We start from the raw sequence: 25,420 nt of genomic DNA, 5'->3' as shown, positions 1-25,420 counted from the left end.
GTGCCCTTCATTTCACCAAAAAACCCCCACTTCCGATATGGGTTGCCCATACGCCTGGATTTTCCAGGACATCTTAAAGGATTTCTGAAAATTGTGCCCAGACGCTGTTTTCAGTGGAAAGTGTGGATGTGCCTTTAATCACACAGCAACAAACACACAAAAAGGCTGAATTGTGGGCAGGGCACTAATGTCCTTCATTTCCTGACAGGTGCCTTGTTGTGGCACAGAGCTTGTCTCCAGTGAAAATTATTTCAGATAGCAAGCATAATAGGCAAAGACTCTAGATGAGAGCCATTACTTGTCAGGGTAGTCAACAACTACAGGACTAGATGAAACAGGTCTAGGCAGCTTCAAACGATGCAAAGTGCTTTATTAGTCTGAACTAAAAGCAATATTTAAACACCAGAAAGCAATGGAAACCCAAGGCATACGTTTGCCATGGAGTTTATAGATATCAATTTTGTCCATAAATACCATACAGATAGCCATTTTGTTCACAAATATAATATAGATAGCAATTACGTTCACAAATATCAGTGCTTGGCTTATTCAAGTAAAGTCCATGCTACACAACGTTGTGGGGTAGATGCTGCAGTCAAGGTCTCTAGATTGTCCATTGAGAGCCTTCTTTGTACAGCCTCAGACAGAGGACCCAAGTTGTAGACATGTGCAGGTTCAGAAAGGCAGGTTGTCCTGTAAAACGGAAAATGGAAAAGGTGTTAACAAGGTGGGTTGTGTCATAATTTAAACCAAGGGTCCCTGTGACTCAGCCCCAGAACTTTACTGATAGCCAACATGGGGTTCTCCTGATGTTCTTGGGGTACTACAACTCCCATATTCCCCGTCAACATGACCAATGGTCAAGGATGATGGGAGTTCTAGTTCAGCAACATTGGAAAGACATCACGTTGGGTACCTGGAGCCTAAAGAAAGATATGTGAGCCCTCAGTGCTATAACATTGTTAACAGTGCCTGGATATGACCCCACTGAGAGCCCTACACTAAGCTTTCCATAGAATAGTCTGTATTCCAAAGCTAAGCCATGCAAGATGGGTGAAGCAACAGAAGAAAGAGTACCTCTGAGAATATGCAGAGGTCCCAACCCTCACCTCAGGGCCTACCAAGTCAGAAAATGCCATTCCATTGGCCAGCCTATCCTAAGCTGGTGGCCGCCCAATGTTCAGGACTACAGCTCCCATCAGTTACAGTCAAGCTGGCCAAGAAATCTCTTCTGTGCAAATGAACCAGGAAGGAAGGAAGGAAGAGTTTGCAAGCATATTTTTAAAAGCTCGTTGACTCTGTTAACAGGCAGTGCAGCAACAGGAGACTACAGACATAGAAGGAAAGGAGAATGTTGTAGAAAACCAAGGTGTTCCCACCAGATCTTTTGGACCATGGCTCCCATAGTCATGGTGGCTCGGCTGAGCCAATAACTCACCTTTGGTGTCCTTGGCGTGTGTCTCACCAGCGGAGAGAGATTTCGTTCTGGTTGATCTGCCCCATGATCTCATTGTATTTGGAAGTCACGGCGTTGGCCCTCCTCGTCAGCTGCGTGAGGACGCGGTGCAAGCCAGACACGTGGTAATGGAAGAGATCTTCCAGATCAGCCTTCTCCTTGCTCTCCTCTTCCTTGAGGCTGGGATTCTGGAAGTCAAGAGGTGCTAAGCCACACTCTGCCCTCCCCTTGATGGATTTTAGCAGAGTGTAGTCTTCATACAGGTCTCTCTCGCTGGAGTCTCCGTTGCTCGAGTTGGTCTCAAATGTTTCAGCCTGGTCTTCCAAGGAGACTCCGAGGAGGAGGCTGGGAAACATCACCGTTTGTTCCATCTTGCGGACGGCAGAGACGTATCTTTCCATGGCGATGGGTCGAGAGGGCTTCTCCGGATCTGAATTTGACTTCTTTTGCAGAGTCCCAATCTGCACTGTGCAGGAAAGCTGAGCTGTGTTAGGTTTCAGCCTTGCTGGTGGCAACTTATATAGCAATCTTGGTCACTTTCTGAAAGCCTGAGTGGGATAGTTCCACGCCAGTTCCAGACCCTCCTTTCCCAGGGAGCCAATCCCAGCTTCCCGTGAATTGCAAGAATTTGGCAGTGACTCGTCTGTGGGTTGCAATGTGATTTTATTTACAGTTTGGATTCTTTCCCAGATTCTTTCCCAAACCCTTTTGCCTCTATCAGCTACTTGCCACCAGGGTCCTTGAACAGATAATTAAACAGTCAGTCTGAGCGCACTTCAAAATGGATGCTGTGATTACCAAGACCCAGCACGGGTTTTTCAAAAACAAGTCATGTCAGACAAATCTCACTTTTTTCTTTGATAGAGTTACAAACTTGGTGGGTCAGGGGGACACAGTGGACATAATGTACAGTGGTAACTTGAGTTACATACGCTTCAGTTTACATACGCTTCAGGTTACAGACTCCACTAACCCAGAAATAGTGCTTCAGGTTAAGAACTTTGCTTCAGGATGAGAACGGAAATCATGCTCCAGTGGCACGGCAGCAGCAGGAGGCCCCATTAGCTGTTCCTTCAGGAGGCCCCTGAAGTGGTGCTTCAGGTTAAGAACAGTTTCAGGTTAAGAATGGATCTCCGGAACTAATTAAGTACTTATCCTGAGGTACGACTGTATTAGGGCTTTTGAGAGCTCAGATTGTCTTTAGACTGACCAATAATCAGAGAGAGGCAGAGAAATCTAAATTAAGCTATCGTGCGGCTTTGCACTGAATGGAAATTTCCTAACAACGTTTGGCAAGAGCACTTTCATGGCCCGCAGCAACCACAGGAAGGGTGCCAGGAGAATGATTGCATAATTTGGGCTTCGTTTGTGATAGCTGGTTCATGCTACCATTCTGCGGGGGTCATGAGAAGCAGAGATTTTGTGGGCAAAGATGTTTGGCAATGGCTTCAGTCTGGAAATCCAGCTCCCCTCTGAACACTGATTCATGGTCAGGGTCAGGGCAAGGGTTGGAAGATGCAATGGAAGATGCCTTAGCCCCAGATCAAGCAACGTGTTCATCTAGCCTGGTTCCATCTATTCTTAGTGGCACGTCCATGGCCTCTTCAGGGCCTGGGGCAGAGGTCACCTGCAACATCTTGCCCCTCCCCAAAGATGCCATGGAAACCAACAGCAGAAAGAAACACCTATATGCAACCTGAGTATAGGATGGAAGACCTCACAGCAGCACAAAACCGCTTCCTGGTTTTTGAACCCCTCGTGAATGTCTTCTGCTGACTGCTTCGTGGATTTCACCTGCGTGTAATATTCATACAGCTCTTGGCCACCATCAGAATCAGCTTCAAATGTGTCGTCTGGTTCTTTTGAAGTGTTATGTACTGAGTTGAATAGGATCCAAAATGCAGCAGTCTGATTGGCCCTAGAACAATAGGATTCAGAATGCAGCAGTCTGATTGGTCCTAGCACAATAGGATTCAGAATGCAGCAGTCTGATTGGTCCACAGGAGCCACCCAATCTAGCTCCAGGTGGAAGTGAATCTGCAACCTGACTGGCCTACAGGAGAATCCTGGAATTAGCCAATCACGTGGGGCCCATTGTGTAAATAATGTATATAAAGCAGACATTCTGGGGGAACTTCCATTCCTCCTCACCACTATGAGCTGAATAAAGAGCATGAAATCCACTCTCGACTCCGAGTATATTTCAGGAAGCCACTCCATCTTCTGCACAGCAGAGAAGGAACCTCCCATAGCTAGGAGGCGAGGTTTTCCCTGGGTCTACAGCAGGGGTCAGCAAGGCTTACTGGGCATGGGCCGGATCATTCCTTTGGAGATCCTATGTGGGCCAGGCTGGCACAGCGTGACGCCGAAAATCGTGTCTGCATATGTCCGAAGTGCTGGAAATCGCTTCTGCACATGCCCAGACACCGAAAATTGTGCCTGCGCAGAAGCGATTTTCCGCGTCTGGGCATGCACAGAAGCAATTTCCGGAGCCATGGAAGAGAGTCCCCGCGCTGCGGTGGTTTAGCGCATTGTGCGGGGACTTGCCGAGCGGGCGACTCTGTTCGGGGGTGGTTTGTGGGCCTGTTAAACAGCCTCCGTGGGTCGCTTCCAGCCCGTGGGCCTTAGGTTGGAGACCCCTGGTCTACAGTTTACAGGTATCTTGAGGTGCCAAATGCAATTCAAGGTGGGCTGTAAGTGGTGAGAGTAGTTAAATCTTCCAGTCTTATTGAGGACAATTGAAATATACTCAGAGTCGCAAAGTGATTTCAGGCTCTTTATTCAGCTCATAGTATCTGCTTTATATACATTATTTACACAATGGGCTGCACATGATTGGCTAATTCTGGAATTCTACTGTAAGCCAAACAGGTTGTGGATTCACTTATATCTGGAGCATGATTGGGTGGTTCCTCCAACCAATCATACTGCTGCATTGTTCTAGGACCAATCAGATTGCTGCATTCTGAATCCTATTGTTCTAGGACCAATCAGACTGCTGCAATTTGGATCCTATTGTTCTAGGACCAATCAGACTGCTGCAGTTTGGATCCTATTCAACTCAGTACATAACAACAATGTATGCAGCAAGACTGGATGGAAGAGATATTTTGGAATGGCACACAGAGGTTGAACAGGTTAAATCTGTAATGATACACTGGGTGAGGGATTTGGGACATAATATCCAACTCTCATCTTGGGAGAGGTTAAAGAATACAAATTTGACATTCTCGGCATGCTGTATGTTGAAAGAAAATTACAGTGTTACCTCAGGTTACAGACACCTCAGGTTACAGATGCTTCAGGTTACAGACTCCACTAACCCAGAAATAGTACCTCGGGTTAAGAACTTTGCTTCAGGATAAGAACAGAAATCGTGTGGTGGCAGCTGGAGGCCCCATTAGTTAAAGTGGTACCTCAGGTTAAGAACAGTTTCAGGTTAAGAACAGACCTCCAGAACGAATTAAGTTCTTAACCCGAGGTACCACTGTACATGAAAATGATGTACCATTGATATTTAACCCTAGTAAGTTAGCAAAAATGTACAAGACAGGTACAAATATCTGCTGGAAATGTAAAGAGAAAAAATGCACCTTTTATCCTTTGTGGTGGACGTGTAAGGTAATAAAAGCATTCTGGGAAATGATACATAATGAATTGAAAAAAATGTTCAAAATAACTTTTATTTAAAAAACCCAGAGGCTTTTCTATTAGGAATTGTAGGTGCTGAAATTCCAAGGGAGCAAAAAAGACTTTTTATGTATGCAACAACAACTGCATGGATGCTGTTAGCTCAGAGATGGAAAGAAGATAAAGTCCCTAGCAGAGAAGAATGGCAGATCATGCGGATGGATAATGGCACCATGTTGATGGATTATGACAAAATTGATTGGGAAGCTCAGAAACCAGAATCTGAGACCAGGGAGAGGAGTTGGTGGAAGAAGACTGGAAGAAGACTGGGAAAAGTTTAAAGATTATTTACAGAAATATTGTAAAATTAATGAATGTTAAAAGATTTTTGGAATGAACTTATATGGCTTTAGTAGAAATGTTATAAGGATTTAAGTATAAATAGATTAATGGAATTTTAAAGGTAAAATAAGGTTAGAATGTGTTAGGATAATTATAGGATAGATAACAGAGGAAGATGGAAAGGAATTGCTGAAACATTTGACAGAAGTGGAATACAAAAAGGGAGGTGAGAGGAGGTCGGTGAAATAAGTGAATGAAAGATAAGATACTGAAATTGTTTGAGTGTTTTAAATTGTTTTTGTTTGGTTTTGTTAGTTTAATGTGTCTAGTGTTATGTAGTGTTTTTATATTGTATTGTATTGTCTTTTTTCTTTCTTTTTTCTGTTTTTATTTGGTTTTGTAGTGTGTAAATTGTTCAAAAGCAATAAATATTATTTTTAAAAAAGGGGAAAAAAGGGAAGCTCAGAAACCAGGAAGGCCCAAACTTTAATAAGGAATGGGGGAAAATTATAATTTACTTGGAAGACCACTGTAAGCAGCTGAAAATACTAGCAGGGTCGCAATAACACTTGTCATGTACAGTGGTACCTTGGGTTAAGAACTTAAGTGCCTTGGGTTAAGAACTTAATTTGTTCTGGAGGTCCGTTCTTAACCTGAAACTGTTCTTAACCTGAAGCACCACTTTAGCTAATGGGGCCTCCTGCCGCTGAGTGATTTCTGTTCACATCCTGAGGTAAAGTTCTTAACCCGAGGTACTATTTCTGAAACCTGAAGTGTCTGTAACCTGAAGCATCTGTAACCCGAGGTACCACTGTAATGAAAACTAGGGATATAATGGAGTTACTAAAAACTTGGTTTATGAGGAAAAGAAGCAGCAGAAAAGGTGTAACAACAGAACCCAAGGAGTGGAAGGTGGGAAGTCCAGAGATTTGGAGGAATCTTTTAACTGTGGATTTGATGTGGTATGATTATAATCTTAAATCTGTAGAACCAAATAAAAAATATTTTCAAAAAAGAAAAGAAGACTGCATGGAGCTCAGTCACCCAACGAGTGACCAGGACGGGCTCAGTGCCAAGACACTAGTCTAGCACCGTTTTAGGCAATCGCAACCTTTATCCTTGAACATATGAGGCAACGGTTTCCTTTCTTGGCAGCTAACAATGTGGCTTTATTTACAGATCTCCCCAAAATAGTACTGAACTGTGCCTACTGCTTTGACCCTTTCGCTGGGACTCAGCAAGGCCATACAATTTTGCAAATGCTCGATAATAGACAAGAGCTGTGCTGGGCGTTAGGATGAGCGCTGGCGAAATCTTCGGCCACTTTGGAGCAAGACCCATCTCCAGAGATGGAGAAATTTGTCTCGACGAGTGAAAAGTTGAATGGCACCCATTTCCTTTTGACCCATTCGTTTTGGCCCAAGCAGCCCAAACCCTTCTGCCAGAACACGAAATGTTCAGCTGTGTCTGCATTTCTTCATTGCCAACAGACCATAGGGCTGATGCAAGGCCAGCAAAATAAGGTGAAGGGAGATTTCATCTCTGCAGGGTTTTTGTTCCTTTTAAAAAAAATTATTTTCTTTTTTTCCCCAAATAATATTTATTATTTTCAGTAGATAAACATAAAAAAGAAAAGGTTAACAATAAAGACAAACAAAAAATAGGAGAAAAAGCAAAAAAAGAAAAAAGATACATACAACATACTACCACTTAATTAATGAAAATTAAATTCCATCCATCTTCATAAACATAGTATTTGACTTCCTCGAATCTCTTCCATCCGAATTTCTTAGTGATTATATGTAGCAGTTCCCAATTTCAGAGTTTCAGAAGACCATATCACAGTCCTAATCATTTTACATAGCTTTCCTTATCACACATTTTCTTATTTACAAATTTAATTCCATTTTAATCCTAGGCCTAATTGTTTCTTTCAAATGGTTACATATCTTTAATATTACAATATTTATTCAAATAGTCTTTAAATTTCTTCCAGTCTTCTTGGTGTTCCTCTTCTTTCTGGTCGCGGATTCTCCCGGTGAGGTCAATTTTTTAAATTTTTTTTAATTAAAGTTCTTATGTCACCTTGGTAAACATTCTCATATTACACCACAAGGCTTATTATCCTATAATTTTCAACATGTATACAAAGTTTATATACTTAAAGAAAAAGAAACAGAGACAAAAAACTATTCCAAAATCATTTTTGTACCAACACTTTGGACTTCCTGCCTATCCCGTTGTATATTCCTTTTTTACAAATGAATGTACAGTGGTACCTCGGGTTACATACGCTTCAGGTTACAGACTCCGCTAACCCAGAAATAGTACCTCGGGTTAAGAACTTTGCTTCAGGATGAGAACAGAAATTGTGCTGCGGTGGCAGCGGAAGGCCCCATTAGCTAAAGTGGTGCTTCAGGTTAAGAACAGTTTCAGGTTAAGAACGGACCTCCAGAACGAATTAAGTACTTAACCCGAGGTACCACTGTACTCTTATCATTGTATATTTCTTTACATTTTATCTAATACATTCCTATATCCATATGTACGCTTGGTCTTATTTCTCGACTGTCTCTCTCCAACGTCAATTGAATGCTAGCATAGATAGCGAACCTTTACTGTATTTTTTGAACATGTATCTTATATATCTATCCCACTTTTCCATAAACTTTTGCTTTGAATTGCCTCTCCGGCTATTTGTCAACTGCGCCATTTCAGCAAATTCTTGCAGCTTGTTATGCCAGTCTGTTATTGTCGGCTTCTTCTTCCTTCCACCCCTTTGCCACCAAAATCCGAGCTGCAGCTACTGTATATAAAAATACCTCCCTAAAGGCATTCGGGATGTCCCTCTGCAGGGTTTTTGTTCCTAAAGCTGAAAGAGACAAGCAAGTCCTGCGTTCATAATGGGAAAACTAGAGGGTTCCTTCTTCCTGTAGCCGGGCCTATTATTATTATTATTATTATTATTGTATTATTTTAATTTATATCCCACCCTTCCTCCTGAAGGAAACAAAGCGGCAAACATTTAAATAATAAGGATGAATTTAAGACGGATATTGAGAAGCTGGAAGGTGTGCAGAGGAGGGCAACCAAGATGATCAAGGGTCTGGAAACCAGGACTGATGAGGAACGGTTGAAGGAGCTGGGCAGGTTTAGTCTGGAAAAGTGGAGAGTTAGAGGACGTCCGCTCACCTTCTGCGGTGGGCGGTGTCACGTCCAGGCCTCGGGCCACGCAAGTGATCCAGCAAATGGTAGCTGGGATCACCTGGCTGCCGGCTATTGGCCAATGCCAGCAGACCTTGAATGGGCTTTTCTCTGACGGCGGGCACAACCAGCCAATGAGGACGCATGGGCCCACTCCATGGGTTGTTAAATTGTGGCCTGCCCAGCAGTCTTCCCTGCTCTTTCATCAGATCTCCCACCTACCCACCCTGAATTCGATTGCGTTTACTGGCCTTTTGACTTTTCTATTGACTTTTCTACGGCCGTATTTGGGGCCGGGTAGGAATTTTCCCATTTGGCAAATTGGTACTGGCCATCTGGCTTTCGCCTAACCCTCTGCAATCCAGCCAGTCCATGACATCTCGTCAACTACCCCATGCAGCACAATGCTGTTCCTTGCTGCAATAAATGGACACAGTTCCCCTTCTGGAGCTGGCTGGCTCAATTACCTGCCACCAGAGACATGTCTGACAAGTATCATCCCACTGGTCATTACAGGCGAGGTTCTATTGACTTCCCTACATGAATTTCTCTAACTCCCTAATAAAACCACTACAAGGCAGTGTAGTCCTTAATTACACAGTCTCTCTCGGCCTGAAAGCAAGATGAGCGTTGCAACCCCGTAGTCGCCTTTGACTGGACTTAACCATCCAGGGGTCCTTTACCAGCTCCATCTGGTACGCAGGCTGAGACCCTACCTGTCCGCAGACTGTCTTGCCAGAGTGGTGCATGCTCTGGTTATCTCCCACTTGGACTACTGCAATGCGCTCTCCGTGGGGCTACCTTTGAAGGTGACCCAGAAACATGCGGCGAGAATATTAATGGCCCAAAGATGGAAACAGGAGGAACTATCGACCCTGGAAGAATGGAGAATGAAAATGATGGACTATGCAGAACTGGACAAATTAACTGGGAAGATCAGATATCAACAAGACCATAAGTTCATTGAGGACTGGGGAAAATTTGTAGAATATCTGAAAAATATATGTGATGAACAAACAACGTTTGTGGGATTTCAAGAAGCTCTGTGAAAGGTTGAGGAGTATTGTAAAAAAGAAAATAAGATTAGGAAGGCATATAAAAAGGCAATATTAAATTTAGGAAATGCGTAACTAAAATTTAATTACAGATGATTGGCAGATAAGCTGAAGGAACTCCATAATATATAATTTGTGATAAACCTTTGATATGGTATTATATCTATATTGTATTGAAAATTAATAAAAACTTTTATTTAAAAAAAAAAGAAGGTGACCCAGAAACTACAACTAATCCAGAATGCGGCAGCTAGACTGATGACTGGGAGCGGCTGCTGAGACCACATAACACCAGTCTTAAAAGACCTACATTGGCTCCCGGTACGTTTCCGAGCACAATTCAAAGTGTTGGTGCTGACCTTTAAAGCCCTAAACGACCTCGGTCCAGTATATCTGAAGGAGCGTCTCCACCTCCATCATTCTGCCCGGACACTGAGGTCCAGCTCCGAGGGCCTTCTGGCGGTTCCCTCACTGCGAGAGGCCAAGTTACAGGGAACCAGGCAGAGGGCCTTCTTGGTAGTGGCGCCCGCCCTGTGGAACGCCCTCCCATCAGATGTCAAAGCGATAAACAACTACCTGACATTCAGAAGACATCTGAAGGCAGCCCTGCTCAGGGAAGTTTTTAATGTGTGACATTTTAATGTATTTTTAATCTTTCTTGGAAATTATTATTATTATTATTATTATTATTATTATTATTATTACCTTTACCTATCAAGTCAATATTCGACCCCTGAATCTGCTACCAATCCATTCACTAGACAACCCTGAGTTCCAGTTCCCAAAAGGCTGGTGTTTGTCTGGTGTTAGAAATGCTGCAAAGATCCCTGAACTTTTCCCAAACCTTGTGCGTTCCCTTTGACAATGGGTGTCTGGTTGGGTGATGATCATCCAGCAAACACATGCTCACTCAGTCTGGGGCAGGTGGCACAAACCCTTTGGCCAAGTTCTGGCGGTTCCCTCCCTGCAAGAAGCAAAGCTACAGGGAACCAGGCAGAGGGCCTTCTCGGTAGTGGATCCTGCCCTGCGGAACGTCCTCCCATCAGATGTCAAAGAGATAAACAACTACCTGACATTTAGAAGACATCTGAAGGCAGCCCTGTTCAGGGAAGTTTTTAATGTGTGACATTTTGATGTATTTTTAACCTTTGTTGGATGCTGCCCAGAGTGGCTGGGGAAACCCAGCCAGATGGGCGGGGTACAAATAATAAATTATTGTTATTGTTTAGTTGTAGTCGTGTCCGACTCTTCGTGACCCCATGGAACAGAGCACACCAGGCACTCCTGTCTTCCACTGCCTCCCACAGTTTGGTCAGACTCATGCTGGTAGCTTCAAGAACACTGTCCAACCATCTCGTCCTCTGTCATCCCCTTCTCCATGTGCCCTCCATCTTTCCCAACATCAGGGTCTTTTCCAGGGAGTCTTCTCTTCTCATGAGGTGGCCAAAGTCTTGGAGCCTCAGCTTCAGGATCTGTCCTTCCAGTGAGCACTCAGGGCTGATTTCCTTCAGAATGGATAGGTTGGATCTTCTTGCAGTCCGTGGGACTCTCAAGAGTTTCCTCCAGCACCATACTTCAAAAGCATCAATTATTCGGCGATCAGCCTTCTTTATGATCCAGCTCTCACTTCTGAACATCACTACTGGGATTGGCCAGTAAATATTACTTCCATCTGACATCTTCATGTTGCGGGTGGCAAGACAGACCTCTGCCCAAGTCCCTGAAATTAGAAGTCGAAACAGAGAGGAGACTGGGCTAGAGACTCGTGTCCAGCCCTTGACCCTGTATAGATGTTCAGACGGGACATGGATTCCCAGACTTAGGATGCTTGCCAAACATCTTTTTCTGGCCCTGTGGTTTGAAGACAGTCTGCAACATCTCTGCTTCACGTGCTCCGCAGCAAGATGGTGGCGTGAACCAGCTATCGCAAACTCAGTGCAAATTATGCAATACCATCCAAGGCAGTCTTTCTGTGGTTTCCCAGCAGCGTGGCTTGCCAAAAGCTGTTTAATATCCACTATTTAACAAATTTAGTACCAGTCTTGCTTAATTTAAGTCTCTCTCTCTTTCATTATGGGCGGGGGGAGAGAAAAAAGACAACCTGAACCCGCAAGCGTCCAACTTTATGCCGAGTCGCTGATATGGGCAAAAGAGTTTGGGAAAGAATCCAGATTGTAAATAAAATCACATTGCAAACCACGGAGGAGTCACTGCCAAATTCTTGCAATTCACGGGAAGCTGGGATTGGCTCCCTGGGAAAGGAGGGTCTGAAACTGGCGTGGAACTGTCCCACTCAGGCTTTCTGAAAGTGACCAAGATTGCTATATAAATTGCCACCAGCAAGGCTGAAACCTAACACAGCTCACCTTTCCTGCACAGCACAGATTGGGACTCTGCAAAAGAAGTCAAATTCAGATCCGGAGAAGCCCTCTCGACCCATCGCCATGGAAAGATACGTCTCTGCCGTCCGCAAGATGGAGCAAACAATTATGTTTCCCAGCCTCCTCCTCGGAGTCTCCTTGGAAGACCAGGCTGAAACATTTGAGACCAACTCGAGCAACGGAGACTCCAGCGAGAGAGACCTGTATGAAGACTACACTCTGCTAAAATCCATCAAGGGGAGGGCAGAGTGTGGCTTAGCACCTCTTGACTTCCAGAATCCCAGCCTCAAGGAAGAAGAGAGCAAAGAGAAGGCTGATCTGGAAGATCTCTTCCATTACCACGTGTCTGGCTTGCACCGAGTCCTCACCCAGCTGACGAGGAAGGCCAACGCCGTGACTTCCAAATACAATGAGATCATGGGGCAGATCAACCAGAACGAAATCTCTCTCCGCTGGTGAGACACACGCCAAGGACACCAAAGGTGAGTTATTGGCTCAGCCGAGCCACCATGACTATGGGAGCCATGGTCCATAAAATCTGGTGGGCACAGCTTGGTTTTCTACAACATTCTCATTTCCTTCTATGTTTGTAGTCTCCTGTTGCTGCACTGCCTGTTAACAGAGTCAACGAGCTTTTAAAAATATGCTTGCAAACTCTTCCTTCCTCCCTTCCTGGTTCATTTGCACAGAAGAGATTTCTTGGCCACCTTGACTGTAACTGATGGGAGTTGTAGTCCTGAACATTTGGCGGCCACCAGTTTAGGATAGGCTGGCCAATGGAATGGCATTTTCTGACTGGGTAGGCCCAGAGGTGAGGGTTGGGACCTCTGCATATTCTCAGAGGTACTCTTTCTTCTATTGCTTCACTCATCTTGCATGGCTTAGCTTTGGAATACAGACTATTCTATGGAAAGCTTAGAGTAGGGCTCTCAGTGGGGTCATATCCAGGCACTGTTAACAATGTTATAGCACTGAGAGCTCACATATCTTTCTTTAGGCTCCAGACACCCAGGCTTTCCAATGTTGCTGAACTAGAACTCCCATCATCCTTGACCATTGGTCATGTTGACTGGGAATATGGGAGTTGTAGTACCCCAAGAACATCAGGAGAACCCCATGTTGGCTATCAGTAAAGTTCTGGGGCTGAGTCGCAGGGACCCTTGTTTTAAATTATGACACAACCCACCTTGTTAACACCTTTTCCATTTTCCGTTTTACAGGACAACCTGCCTTTCTGAACCTGCACATGTATACAACTTGGGTCCTCTGTCTGAGGCTGTGCAAAGAAGGCTCTCAATGGACAATCTAGAGACCTTGACTGCAGCACCTACCCCACAACGTTGTGTAGCATGGACTTTACTTGAATAAGTCAAGCACTGATATTTGTGAACGTAATTGCTATCTATATTATATTTGTGAACAAAATGGCTATCTGTATGGTATTTATGGACAAAATTGATATCTATAAACTCCATGGCAAACGTACGCCTTGGGTTTCCATTGCTTTCTGGTGTTTAAATATTGCTTTTAGTTCAGACTAATAAAGCACTTTGCATCGTTTGAAGCTGCCTAGACCTGTTTCATCTAGTCCTGTAGTTGTTGACTACCCTGACAGGTAATGGCTCTCATCCGGAGTCTTTGCCTGTTATGCTTGCTATCTGAAATCATTTTCACTGGAGACAAGCTCCGTGCCACAACATGGCACCTGTCAGGAAATGAAGGACATCAGTGCCCTGCCCACAATTCAGCCTTTTTGTGTGTGTGTTGCTGTGTGTTTAAGGGCACATCCACACTTTCCACTGAAAACAGCGTCTGGGCACAATTTTCAGAAATCCTTTAAGATGTCCTGGAAAATCCAGGCATATTGCAGCCTGTATCGGACGTGGGGTTTTTGGGCAAATTTCCTTAAAAAAATACCTCAAAAACTTCTTTTTTTTAAAGGATTTGTCAATGAAACTCAACAACTTTGCCCAATAGAAAACAAAACACAAAAAAAAGCTTGCCAACTTTGCAAAAAAAAAAAAAAAAAAAAGGGACTTTTGTGTCCAGATTTTCACTTTTTGAAATATTGCAACCCTAACTGGTTTCTTGTCATGGGTCTGAGCGATTTCTCCCCCGGTGCAGTTTTTAATGGAAAAATCTGCTGTTTACTGCTGAATTGGAACAAACATTAAATGGGTTTTCCCTGCTTAAGTGAAGGGAAAAAAACCTCTCAGACCTGTGACTAGAAAAATCCCAGGACAAGGCAAAGAGTGAATGAGCCCTAAGTTAGAGGCAGCCCTTTTAATTTTCCATGGAGCAACTTCATGTTAGGGGCATAAATCAAAATGGCTCCCTCACAGGAGGACTGCTCCTTGCCTGTCAGGAAAGGTCCCCCAAGAGGGTATTTTGCCAAGGTGCTCTCCAGGATTTCAGACAGGGAGTTCTTCCCAGCCTTGCCTGGGATACCGTGGTACCTCAGGTTAAGTACTTAATTCGTTCTGGAGGTCTGTTCTTAACCTAAAACTGTTCTTAACCTGAAGCACCACTTTAGCTAATGGGGGTTCCCGCTGCCGCTGCGCTGCTGGAGCACAATTTCTGTTCTCATCCTGAAGCAAAGTTCTTAACCCGAGGTACTATTTATGGGTTAGCAGAGTCTGTAACCTGAAGCGTCTGTAACCCGAGGTACCACTGTACTGGGCATCAATCCTGGGACCTCCTGCATGGAAAACACATGTGATACCACAGAGCTGTGTGTCATCCGTAACATCAAGCCAAGATTTTTGTTGAGTCTGTCCCTGTTCAAGACTCACGTCCAGGGCTGGATTTAGGTTTGATGAGGCCCTAAGCTATTGAAAGTAATGGGGCCCTTTATATGTCCAGCTGTCCTTTGTCAACAAAAAATGGTCACTGTTTTTTGTGCTGAATATATGCTATATGGTAATTTATGGACCTAATAGCTATCTAAAGCCATTTGCACATGCAGAATGGAGGCACCCTATATATAGAAATGAGCAAACCAGTGATATTTTAGGGAGCAGGCTAGCAGGCGGGGCCCATGACTTACATCGTAGGAGCCTACACAACACAAAACACTGTTGCTGTATGTAGGTTTTATTTTATTTGTTTTTTATCTTATATTTTGGAAATGTACATCCAGTGCTTTATTTTCTTTAAATTTTTTTGGGGGGCCACCAAGAGAGTGGGGCCCTAAGCTATAGCTTGTTTAGTTTATATGTAATTCCAGCACTGCTCATGTCCCCGATTCAAGGATTACTGCCTTAGCCATGTCGTTGTCTCTGCCTCTTCCAACATTTCACAGTCCGAAATAGCTTGTAACACCCCTGTTTGAACAATAAGCACTGTGCAATGCCCTGATATGCTCTCACTAATTTCTGAAGGCTCCCTGCTTCGTGGGCTATGCCCATTGACTATGGCATAGCCAGATGAACCCTGGCGATCAATGGGGTGACAGATCTCGCAGCCAGATCGCCCTCTCACCACCAGTTTAGGCTGTGCGCACACATATCATTTGAAATAAACAGGGGTCCTTAATCTCCCAGTGCACTTTTGCACATAACAATGTGGGCATGTTTGCAAGCTAGCATGCAACCGTGTTCTCTATTCCCTTCCTTCCCATTCCACAACAAAAATAATAATCACAGTCTTTTGAAAGAGAGGAGGTAGAAATTGGTATGCTGATATTCAGAGGCTACAGCACTGCTTCCAAGGAGCGCTTGAAAGAGCCTGGAAAAGAGGAGACTGAGAGGAGATAGGATGTTGTTGTTGTCGTTTAGTCGTGTCCGACTCTTCGTGACCCCATGGACCAGAGCACGCCAGGCACTCCTGTCTTCCACTGCCTCCCGTAGTTTGGTCAGACTCATATTTGTAGCTTGGAGAACACTGTCCAACCATCTCGTCCTCTGTCGTCCCCTTCTCCTTGTGCCCTCCATCTTTCCCAACATCAGGGTCTTTTCCAGGGAGTCTTCTCTTCTCATGAGGTGGCCAAAGTATTGGAGCCTCAGCTTCAGGATCTGTCCTTCCAGTGAGCACTCAGGGCTGGTTTCCTTCAGAATGGATAGGTTTGATCTTCTTGCAGTCCACGGGACTCTCAAGAGTCTCCTCCAGCACCATAATTCAAAAGCATCAATTCTTTGGCGATCAGCCTTCTTTATGGTCCAGCTCTCACTTCCATACATCACTCCTGGGGAAACCATAGCTTTAACTATACAGAACTTTGTTGGCAAGGTGATGTCTCTGCTTTTTAAGATGCTGTCTAGGTCTGCCATTGCTTTTCTCCCAAGAAGCAGGCGTGTTTTAATTTCGTGACTGCTGTCACCATCTGCAGAGATAGGGTAGCCATTTTCAAATATCTGAAGGGCTGTCACATGGAGGAGGGAGCAAGCTTGTTTTCTTCCGCTCTGGAGGGTAAGATTCGAACCTGTCTGGTGTGCGTGCAGGAGCCAGGCCCTGTGACCAGTAGGGCTTCGCAGGACTGGGGCCTTCCTAAGTTTGTTCTGGAGAGGCAAGGCGTGGCCGCACAGGTGAGGCCACTTGGTAACTCACTGCACCTGGTGGCAAGAGCCTGGAAGGGGTATAAGGTCAGCATTTCCCTTCTGCTCTTTGCCACAGCAACATGCTTGCTGCCTTGGGCTTCTTGCTTCCTGATCCTTGAACCTCGGCTTCCTAATCCTTGGACCCCTGATTTCATGCCTCCTTGCTTCCTGACTCTTGGACCCTTGGCTTCTTGACTCCCAGCTCTCTGACCCTCAGATTCTTGGCTTCCTGACTCCTGGCTTCTGGACCCCCGTTCCTGCTCCCACCCCGCCATCTTGCCCCCGGTCCTGACGTCCCCTGCCAGGACTTCGATTGCCCATGAACCGGACCGTGATAGAACCAATGGTTTCAAGCTGCAAGAAAGGAGAAAAACATTCTGACAGTAAGAGCTGTTCAGCAGTGGAACAGAGGAGCTGTTTCACAAGAGGTGGTGGACTGTCCTTCCTTGGAGGTTTTTAAACAGAGGTTGGATGGCCATTTGTCGTGGATGCTTTAGCTGAGATTCCTGCATTGCAGGGGGTTGGACTACATGACCCTCAGGGCCCCTTCCAACTCTAAGGTTCTATGATTTGGTGAAAGATCAAGCATGGGTTAAGCCAGGCACCCCCAAACTTGGCCCTCCAGATTTTTTGGGACTACAGTTCCCATCATCCCTGACCACTGGTCCTGTTAGCTAGGAAAGGTGGGAGTTGGACTCCCAAAACATCTGGTGGGCCGAGTTTGGGGATGCCTGCATTAAGAGCATCCAAGACTTCTCTGTGTGATGGCCTGGGACTCAGACTTGGAACCAGAGGAGTCTCAGTCTGCACCGGTTCCTTTGCCTCAGGCATCATCTGAACCAAGTCTGGGGCCTGATTCTGAAGAGCCCCAGTCTGCACAGGTTCCCCTGCAACAAACACCAGCTGGGCCCAGTCGGGGGCCTGAGCCTGCCCTGGCTCCAGATGCGGGGATGACCTCGTTGCCTTCAGCTGGGCCATCACTTACAGCTGCTCCACTACCGGTTGGATTAGGGGAGGCTGAGGCGGCCCCTGGGTCTAGTAACCCACCGACGTCTCCCGAGCTGCAGAGACTGAGGTCTGAGAGAAGGAGAGACCTGAGTACTCGCAGGAGGAGTGCTCGCCTTTGGGCAAAACAGGGAGGTGAGTCGCCAGGGGATCAGGACCGGATGCTACCCCGACAAAGATAAAAGGCTGTCGGACCTTGCCCCAGGTTGCAGGAGCTACACTGCTGTATGCTAGATCCTGCCTGAGATCCTGTACCTGTCCTTGCCTCGTGCCTTGGCCCTGTCAGACTGACTCCTAGCAGAACCTTCAGATTCTGGACCGGTCCTGGACCGCGTTTCACGGGTTACCCCTGGGCCCAGCACACTCTGCCTTCAGGAGTAGCAGTGGCTCTCCATGTAGTTATTGCAAGCCTGTTTTTTTGTCCTCCAATGATTCTGAAACCCTGGGAATAAATATTGCTTGATTTGGCTTGGCGTTTTCCACTCAGCCCCTGCACATCATGACTTGTCAGTTATTGATCAGCAAGTCCTGGCTTCAACTGAGGTCAATCAGTCCACCTCTAATTTGGGTTCATTCCAACCTGTAAATAAAGTCACATTGCTAACCACATAGGAGACAACTGATGAGATGCCAGAGGAGGAGAAATGTGATTGGCTGAGGACAGAGGGGTGTTGTCCACCGCTCCAATGGACCTCTTCCTGATCACACGTTCCACGGCTGGTTTCCACCCAGGCTTGCTCATAAATTGCCACACCAACTGGAAGCAAGGAACGCTCACATCTAACGGTCCTCTTTGCAATTCAGCTGAGATCCCCCGAGGCTTTAGGCTCGAAGAAGTCTCTCCTCTCGCAACCATGGAAGATTACTTCTCTGCGGTCCGCAAGATGGAGCAAACAGTGATGTTCCCCAGCGTTCTCCAGGGCGTCCCCTTGGAATGGCAGGACAACACGCCTGAGGCTGACTCGGGCGGCAAAGATCTGTATGATTATTACACGCTGCTGAAATCCATCAAGCTGGTGGCGGAAGGTGGCCTGATGCCTCTCAATAACCAGAACCCTGATGTCGCCAGCCGTCTGAAAGAACAGGAAGAGAAAGAGAGGCAGAACCCTGAAGGCTATTTCTATTACCACGTGTCCAGCTTGTATCGTGTCCTCGCACAGCTGACAAGCAGAGCCAACGCCGTCACCTCCAAATACAATGAAATTATGGGGCAGATTAACCAGGGCGAAATTCATCTCAGCTGATGAGAAATGCATGGTGCAAAGAGCAAAGGTAAGGTGTCCTTCATTGCTCAAATGGGAATTCCCAGCCTACTGACACCAGGTAGGCAGATTTGCAGTACCCTTTCTGGTGCCGGCTTAAAACATTTTTCTTTAGGTGAACCTATCTAGCTTCCTTCAGCACTCCCCAACACCCAATGCTGTAAACTGGGTACACGATCTGTTAAGATGCAGAAATGGTTGGTAAGTGGATGGAGACTGCTTGGTGTGGGACGGTCAACATACCCTCCAACATTCCATGATGAAAATAGGAACATCCTACTGCATAATAGGGGACATGGGTGGTGCTGTGGGTTAAACCACAGAGCCTAGGACTTGCCGATCAGAAGGTTGGCGGTTCGAATCCCCGCGACGGGGTGAGCGCCTGTTGCTCGGTCCCAGCTCCTGCCAACCTAGCAGTTCGAAAGAACACCAGTGCAAGTAGATAAATAGGTACCGCTCTGGCGGGAAGGTAAATGGCGTTTCCGTGCGCTGCTCTGGTTCGCCAGAAGCGGCTTAGTCCTGCTGGCCACATGACCCGGAAGCTGTACGCCGGCTCCCTCAGCCAATAAAGCAAGATGAGCGCCGCAACCCCAGAGTCGGCCACGACTGGACCTAACGGTCAGGGGTCCCTTTACCTTTATCTTCCTTGGAGGTTTTTAAGCAGTGTTTGGATGGCCACCTCTCATAGAGGCATTAGTTGAGATTCCTGCATTGCAGGGGGTAACGGTTGGATTAGATGGTTATATGATTCCACTTGGGGCTTCTAGGTGCAAAAATGTTTGAATGCCCAGTTTAGGGTTGCCATATTTTGAAGAGCAAAAAAGAGGACAGCCAAACTGTGCCAGCGTACCTATTTCCCCAGCCCAGGCTGGCAGCGGCTGCAGCATGCAGAGCAGCCCGAGTCTGAACCCCACCCCCGCCAACCCAGACATTTCCTTTAAAATGTAAAAATCCACCTGACTGGGCATGTTGGCTCCCACAAAAGAGGACATGTCCAGGGTTTTCCCAGGCACATGGTAACCCTAATTAGTTCCAAGTGCAATTGCAATTAGTCCAAGGGCAGTTAGTCCCAAGGGAAATTGTTCAAAGGGTATCGAAAGAGCATTGTTTAGATTTGCTGTTTTATAAAAGGAGATTGAATATTATTTAGTTATACATACATACATACATACATACATACACTGCCCATTTATACCACTCTGGGCGGCTCCCAACAGGATATTAAAAACATGATGAAAGATCAAACATTAAAAACTTCCCTAAACAGGTTTGCCTTCAGATGTCTTCTAAAAGTCAGATAGTTGTTTATCTCCTTGACATCTGGTGGGAGGGCGTTCCGCAGGGCGGGTGCCACCACTGAGAAGGCCCTCTGCCTGGTTCCCTGTAACTTCGCTTCTCGCAGGGAGGGAACCGCCAGAAGGCCCTCGGAGCTGGACCTCAGCGTCCGGGCAGAACGATGGGGGTGGAGACGCTCCTTCAGGTATACTGGGCCGAGGCCGTTTAGGGCTTTGAAGGTCAGCACCAACACTTTGAATTGTGCTCGGAAATGTACTGGGAGCCAACGTAGGTCTTTCAGGACCGGTGTAATAGCAGCTACACCCAGTCACCAGTCTAGCTGCCACATTCTGGGGTAGTTGTGGTTTCCGGGTCACCTTCAAAGGTAGCCTCACGTAGAGCGCATTGCAGTAGTGCAATACAGTGGTAAGGCATTCTGATGAGAAAGCATTCAGAATTACTCTCCAATTAATTCCACAGGTTATTCTGGCACTGTCTCCCAGAGTCCAAATTCTCGAAGCAGACATGTCTTGCTGTACGTTCTTCCAGAAGACTTCCTGGTGCAACGAGCTCTGTGATACGGAAAATACTTGACAATTTCAATTCCTGATACCTGAATTGATAGGGTATATAGAGTGGGAGGGAAGCTTAAATTATTTTAATGAATATTTAATTTTTTATGTAACCCACTTAGAGGGTTTGATGATTGAGTGGCTTATAAATCTTACAAAGTAAACTAAATGCCAAACATGTCTATGGCCCTATATGATTCAAAGAGGATGTTTTGAAATCGGCTCACATCCTACTGATTGCATTGTCTCTGCTGACTCATCCTTGCAATTCACTTCTGTAAAGGTAAACTTTATTCTACTGTTTTGTACGTAAGTGAATTTTGAGCCGATGGGCTCACTGTCAATAAAAATACTAATTCTGAATAGCGCCTCATTTTCTTTCAATTCACACACTGTTCTGTTTGTAGTATTGAGAAGTTAGGCTGAAACTTCTCAATACTTTGTTTGTGTGTGTGCACATATGTATAAATATGTATTTTTTAAAAAATTCAGATGTCCAGTGGACCTTATATATATGCTTACCAGGGATTTTTTTCAGACGGAACTCACCGGAATTCAGTTCCGGCACCATTGCCATTATAAGAGAAGAAGGGAGAAGTTCATGGTGAGTTCTGGCACTTCTTTTTCTAGAAAAAAAGCACTGATGCTTCTTGTTGTTGTTTAGTCGTGTCCGACTCTTCGTGACCCCCTGGACCAGAGCACGCCAGGCACTTCTGTCTTCCACTGCCTCCCGCAGTTTGGTCAAACTCATGTTTGTAGCTTTGAGAACACTGTCATGCCATCTCGTCCTCTCTTGTCCCCTTCTCCTTGTGCCCTCCATCTTTCCCAACATCAGGGTCTTTTCCAGGGAGTCTTCTCTTCTCATGAGGTGGCCAAAGTATTGGAGCCTCGGCTTCAGGATCTGTCCTTCCAGTGAGCACTCAGGGCTGATTTCCTTCAGAATGGATCGGTTTGATCTTCTTGCAGTCCATGGGACTCTCAAGAGTCTCCTCCAGCACCATAATTCAAAAGCATCCATTCTTCGGCAATCAGCCTTACCTAATTGTAGAGAGAAGAAAAATCAATTGCACGATGTAACTCCCTTAATATTATTCAGTGGTGTTAGTTTTGGGGTTGTTCCCAGCCCCCTTAAAAGCATTCAATTTAAAGAGGATGGTGAGCATCTTAGATTCATCAGTATACCTAGGCGGGCCTGAAATGTGTGGCCCTACAGATGTTTTCAGACTCCAGCTCCCATAATTCTGGCTCAACCAGGTGAGGGTCTCAAACCCTCAGTGAGTTAGGAACTTCCCCTGTGTAATAATAATAATATAGTAATAATAATTTGTTTATACCCCGCCCACCTTGCTGAGTTTCCCCAGCCACTCTGGGCGGCTCCCAATTGACTGTTATAAACAATACAGTATTAAATATTAAAAACGTCCCTAAACAGGGATGCCTTCAGATGTCTTCTAAAGATAAGATAGCTTATTTCCTTCACATCTGAAGGGAGGGCGTTCCACAGGGCGGGCGTCACTACCGACAAGGCCCACCGTCTGGTTCCCTGTAACCTCACTTCTTGTAATGAGGGAACCGCCAGAAGGCCCTTGGCGCTGGATCTCAGTGTCCAGGCTGAACGATGGGGATGGAGACGCTCCTTCAGGTATACAGGACCAAGGCCGTTTAGGGCTTTAAAGGTCACTGACCTGTACAAATACAGGCTCTGGTGGATTGAGCAGATGAAACCAATACAGTGGTACCTCAGGTTAAGTACTTAATTCATTCCGGAGGTCCGTACTTAACCTGAAACTGTTCTTAACCTGAAGCACCACTTTAGCTAATGGGGCCTCAAGCTGCTGCTGCACCACCAGAGCACGATATCTGTTCTCATGCTGAAGCAAAGTTCTTAACCTGAAGCACTATTTCTGGGTTAGCGGAGACTGTAACCTGAAGCGTATGTAACGCGAGGTACCACTGTAGTGGGCTCTGTGGTCAAAAAGGTGGTTTCTGCACATCTGTAGAGGGAAGTGAGTGGCAGATGGGGCTCATTGGCTGGGAAGGGAGCCCATCTAGGAGAAGGAAAACTCTGATCCTAAACCTCTGCTGCCTTGTGGGATATCATCAGGAGAAGAAAAGGCTAAGGAGTAAACCCGACACAAATCCCTAAGGCAGTTCGATGGTGCCTTGTGTGCCTCCTTCTGGCAACTCCTGCAGCCCAGCTGGTGCCAAACATCTTGCTCTGCTTTCCTTTGGAGCACATCTGTGAGGCCAAGAGGTCTTGTCATCTGGACAGTCCAGGACCTCCAGGCCCACTGCCCAGGCTTGTGCCCTAGAGAGGTGCTTTGCTACTGCGAACGGAGCAGTGTGACCTCACCCCTGGAGGCACACTCCGTTGTCTTTCGAGGCAGACGGATGCCGACCACAACAATGGCCTCCATCAGTGAAGGCCAAGCCAGTGCGCCATAGTGGTTAGAGTGTCAGGCTAGGACCTGGGAGACCAGGGTTCAACCCTCACCCTGCTCCACAAAGCTCACTTGGGGACGCTCCCTGCCACTCAGCATAACCTACTCTGCAAGGTCGTTGTGGGGATTAATTGAGGAGGGGAAGAACTGTGTCCACTACCTTGAGCTCCTTGGGAAAAAAGTTGGTGCAACAAACCAACCAACCTAGTCATTGGAGCTAATAGCTGTTGCTGGGACACGGGTGGCGCTGTGGGCTAAACCACGGAGCCTCTTGGGCTTGCTGATCGGAAGGTTGGCGGTTCGAATCCCCACGACGGAGTGAGCTCCCGTTGCTCTGTCCCAGCTCCTAGCAGTTCGAAAGCACACCAGCGCAAGTAGATAAATAGGTACTGCTGAGGCGGGAAGGTAAACGCCATTTCCGTGCTCTCTGGTTTCCGTCTCAGTGTCCCATTGCGCCAGAAGCAGTTTAGTCCTGCTGGCCACATGACCCGGAAAGCTGTCTGTGGACAAACGCCGGTTCCCTTGGCCTGAAAGCGAGAGGAGTGCATTTGACTGGTCTTAACCGTCCAGGGGTCCTTTACCTTTACTTTTGCCTTACCTTAGCTGTTGCTAGCCTTCTAATTTCTCTTTATAAAGCCGCCTGAGTTGGTTGCCATCACCCTTCCTCTTATGGGGGGTGAATTCTATGATTTTATACATGAAGAGCAACAGCTGGAGGAGAGGTCAAGTTATGCATGGGAAACGTAAATGGAGAGAAACGCACACCGCCTTAAGGGTGCGGCAGGAGGGCTGCCAAGTTTGCAGAGTTGGGAAGAAACCTCTGTTTGATATAGGGGAGGAATGAGGTGTGTGCCAAGGCTGCCAGCATTCTGGGGCTGGTCCTTGGGTTTGCCCTGGAACCCTGGGATGGACTGCCGTAGGACAAGGAAAAATCACAGCCACGCCATGCCCCGTCCCAGAGTCAAGGGAAAGGAATGTGCCACAGTCATCATCGGAGCCAAGCCCATGTTTGCATTCACAAACTGAAAACAGCAATAGGACTTTTATATACAGTGGACGCTCAGGTTGCGTACGTGATCCATGTGGGATGCACATTGGCAACCTGCAGCGGCGCGTCTGCACATGAGTGGGTTGCAATTTGGCCTTCTGCGCATGCGCAAAGCGCGACTTAGTGCTTCTGCGCATGTGCGACCGCCGAAAACTGGAAGTAACCCGTTCCGGTACTTCCAGATTTTGGCAGTCCGTAACCCAAAGAAACGTAACCTGAAGCATCTGTAACCTGAGGTATGACTGTACATGAAAGCCATGTGGTGTAAGCCGTTAAGAGTATTGGACTGGGACAGGGGTCTGCAACCTTTAAGACAAAATGAGCCACTTGGACCCGTTTCTGAAGAAGAAAAAAAACTGGGAGCCGCAAAACTCGTCATTATAAAAATAACTTTTTTGCCACTTTTTTTATTATTTCTTTGTTTGACCCCTCAGAATTACTCCTCCTCATAGAAATAAACGTTAAATTAACAAGTTACCTTTTTGTGTGTGTGTGTTCTTCACTCCCCTTCAAAACAGTGACCAGCGTACATGCCCCCTTTCAATGCAGTGACCAGCGTACATGCCCCTTACAATGTAGCGGGCGGGCGGGAAGGTGACGTTGGGACGGTGCATGACTAACGCACACACCGCCCCCATGCGACGTCACAGCCAGTACAGCGCCCGCCACAGTGGGGAGTGTTGGGGCGCACAATGCGCCTCCTCCCCTCGCTAGTATCCGCCCCAGAGCCGCGGCAAAGGTGTAAAAGAGCCACATGCAGCTCCGGAGCCGCGGGTTGCAGACCCCTGGACTGGGACCACAAAGACCTGGGTTCAAATCCCCATTTAACCATGACGCTTGCTGGGTGAACCTTACACAAAGCTGACGCAGTGGTCAGATGATGGCCCCATTGAACGCACGCAAAATGGTTGGTACCTGTATACATTTGAAGCAGAATCACGCCAATTTAAACAGTCGTGCCTTTGCACAAGGAATCATGGGAGCTGTAGTCCGTTGAGGGTGCTGAGACCCTATTAGAGAGACCTCACAGAACTACAGATCCTAGAGTGGTCCAACGACCAATCCCTTTCCCCACAGAACTCTGGGAATTGTAGCTCTGCGAGGGGAATAGCAACTCTCAGCGCCCTTAACAACCTACAATTCCCAGGATTCTTGGGAGAATTTTTTGTTTAAAGTGGTGCGATACTGCTTTGAATACATTGTTATGATGCGGC

General features: G+C 46.4%; 3 protein-coding genes across 3 annotated transcripts; 2 read left to right on the top strand and 1 right to left on the bottom strand.

Moving 5' to 3' along the window:
• Positions 1-349: 349 nt before the first annotated feature.
• LOC310676761 (mid1-interacting protein 1-B-like) lies at positions 350-1,956 on the bottom strand. Its single transcript, XM_083438878.1, has 2 exons — positions 1,439-1,956; positions 350-693 (listed from the first exon to the last, which is right to left on the bottom strand). The coding sequence occupies exon 1, from the start codon at positions 1,855-1,857 to the stop codon at positions 1,462-1,464; it is 396 nt and encodes a 131-aa protein (XP_083295004.1). The 5' UTR covers positions 1,858-1,956; the 3' UTR covers positions 350-693; positions 1,439-1,461.
• Positions 1,957-11,978: 10,022 nt separating this feature from the next.
• Positions 11,979-13,628, top strand: LOC310676567 (mid1-interacting protein 1-B-like). Its single transcript, XM_083438553.1, has 2 exons — positions 11,979-12,550; positions 13,289-13,628. The coding sequence occupies exon 1, from the start codon at positions 12,132-12,134 to the stop codon at positions 12,525-12,527; it is 396 nt and encodes a 131-aa protein (XP_083294679.1). The 5' UTR covers positions 11,979-12,131; the 3' UTR covers positions 12,528-12,550; positions 13,289-13,628.
• A 4,651-nt stretch (positions 13,629-18,279) lies between these two features.
• On the top strand, positions 18,280-18,932 carry LOC310675808 (thyroid hormone-inducible hepatic protein-like). The gene has a single exon (XM_083436921.1). The coding sequence runs from the start codon at positions 18,295-18,297 to the stop codon at positions 18,850-18,852; it is 558 nt and encodes a 185-aa protein (XP_083293047.1). The 5' UTR covers positions 18,280-18,294; the 3' UTR covers positions 18,853-18,932.
• Positions 18,933-25,420: the final 6,488 nt, after the last annotated feature.

This window comes from Podarcis tiliguerta (assembly GCF_965153285.1).
Source record: "Podarcis tiliguerta genome assembly, chromosome: 4".
In the NCBI taxonomy this organism is placed as follows: Eukaryota; Metazoa; Chordata; class Lepidosauria; order Squamata; family Lacertidae; genus Podarcis; species Podarcis tiliguerta.
This window is presented reverse-complemented; position numbering and strand designations above follow the sequence as displayed.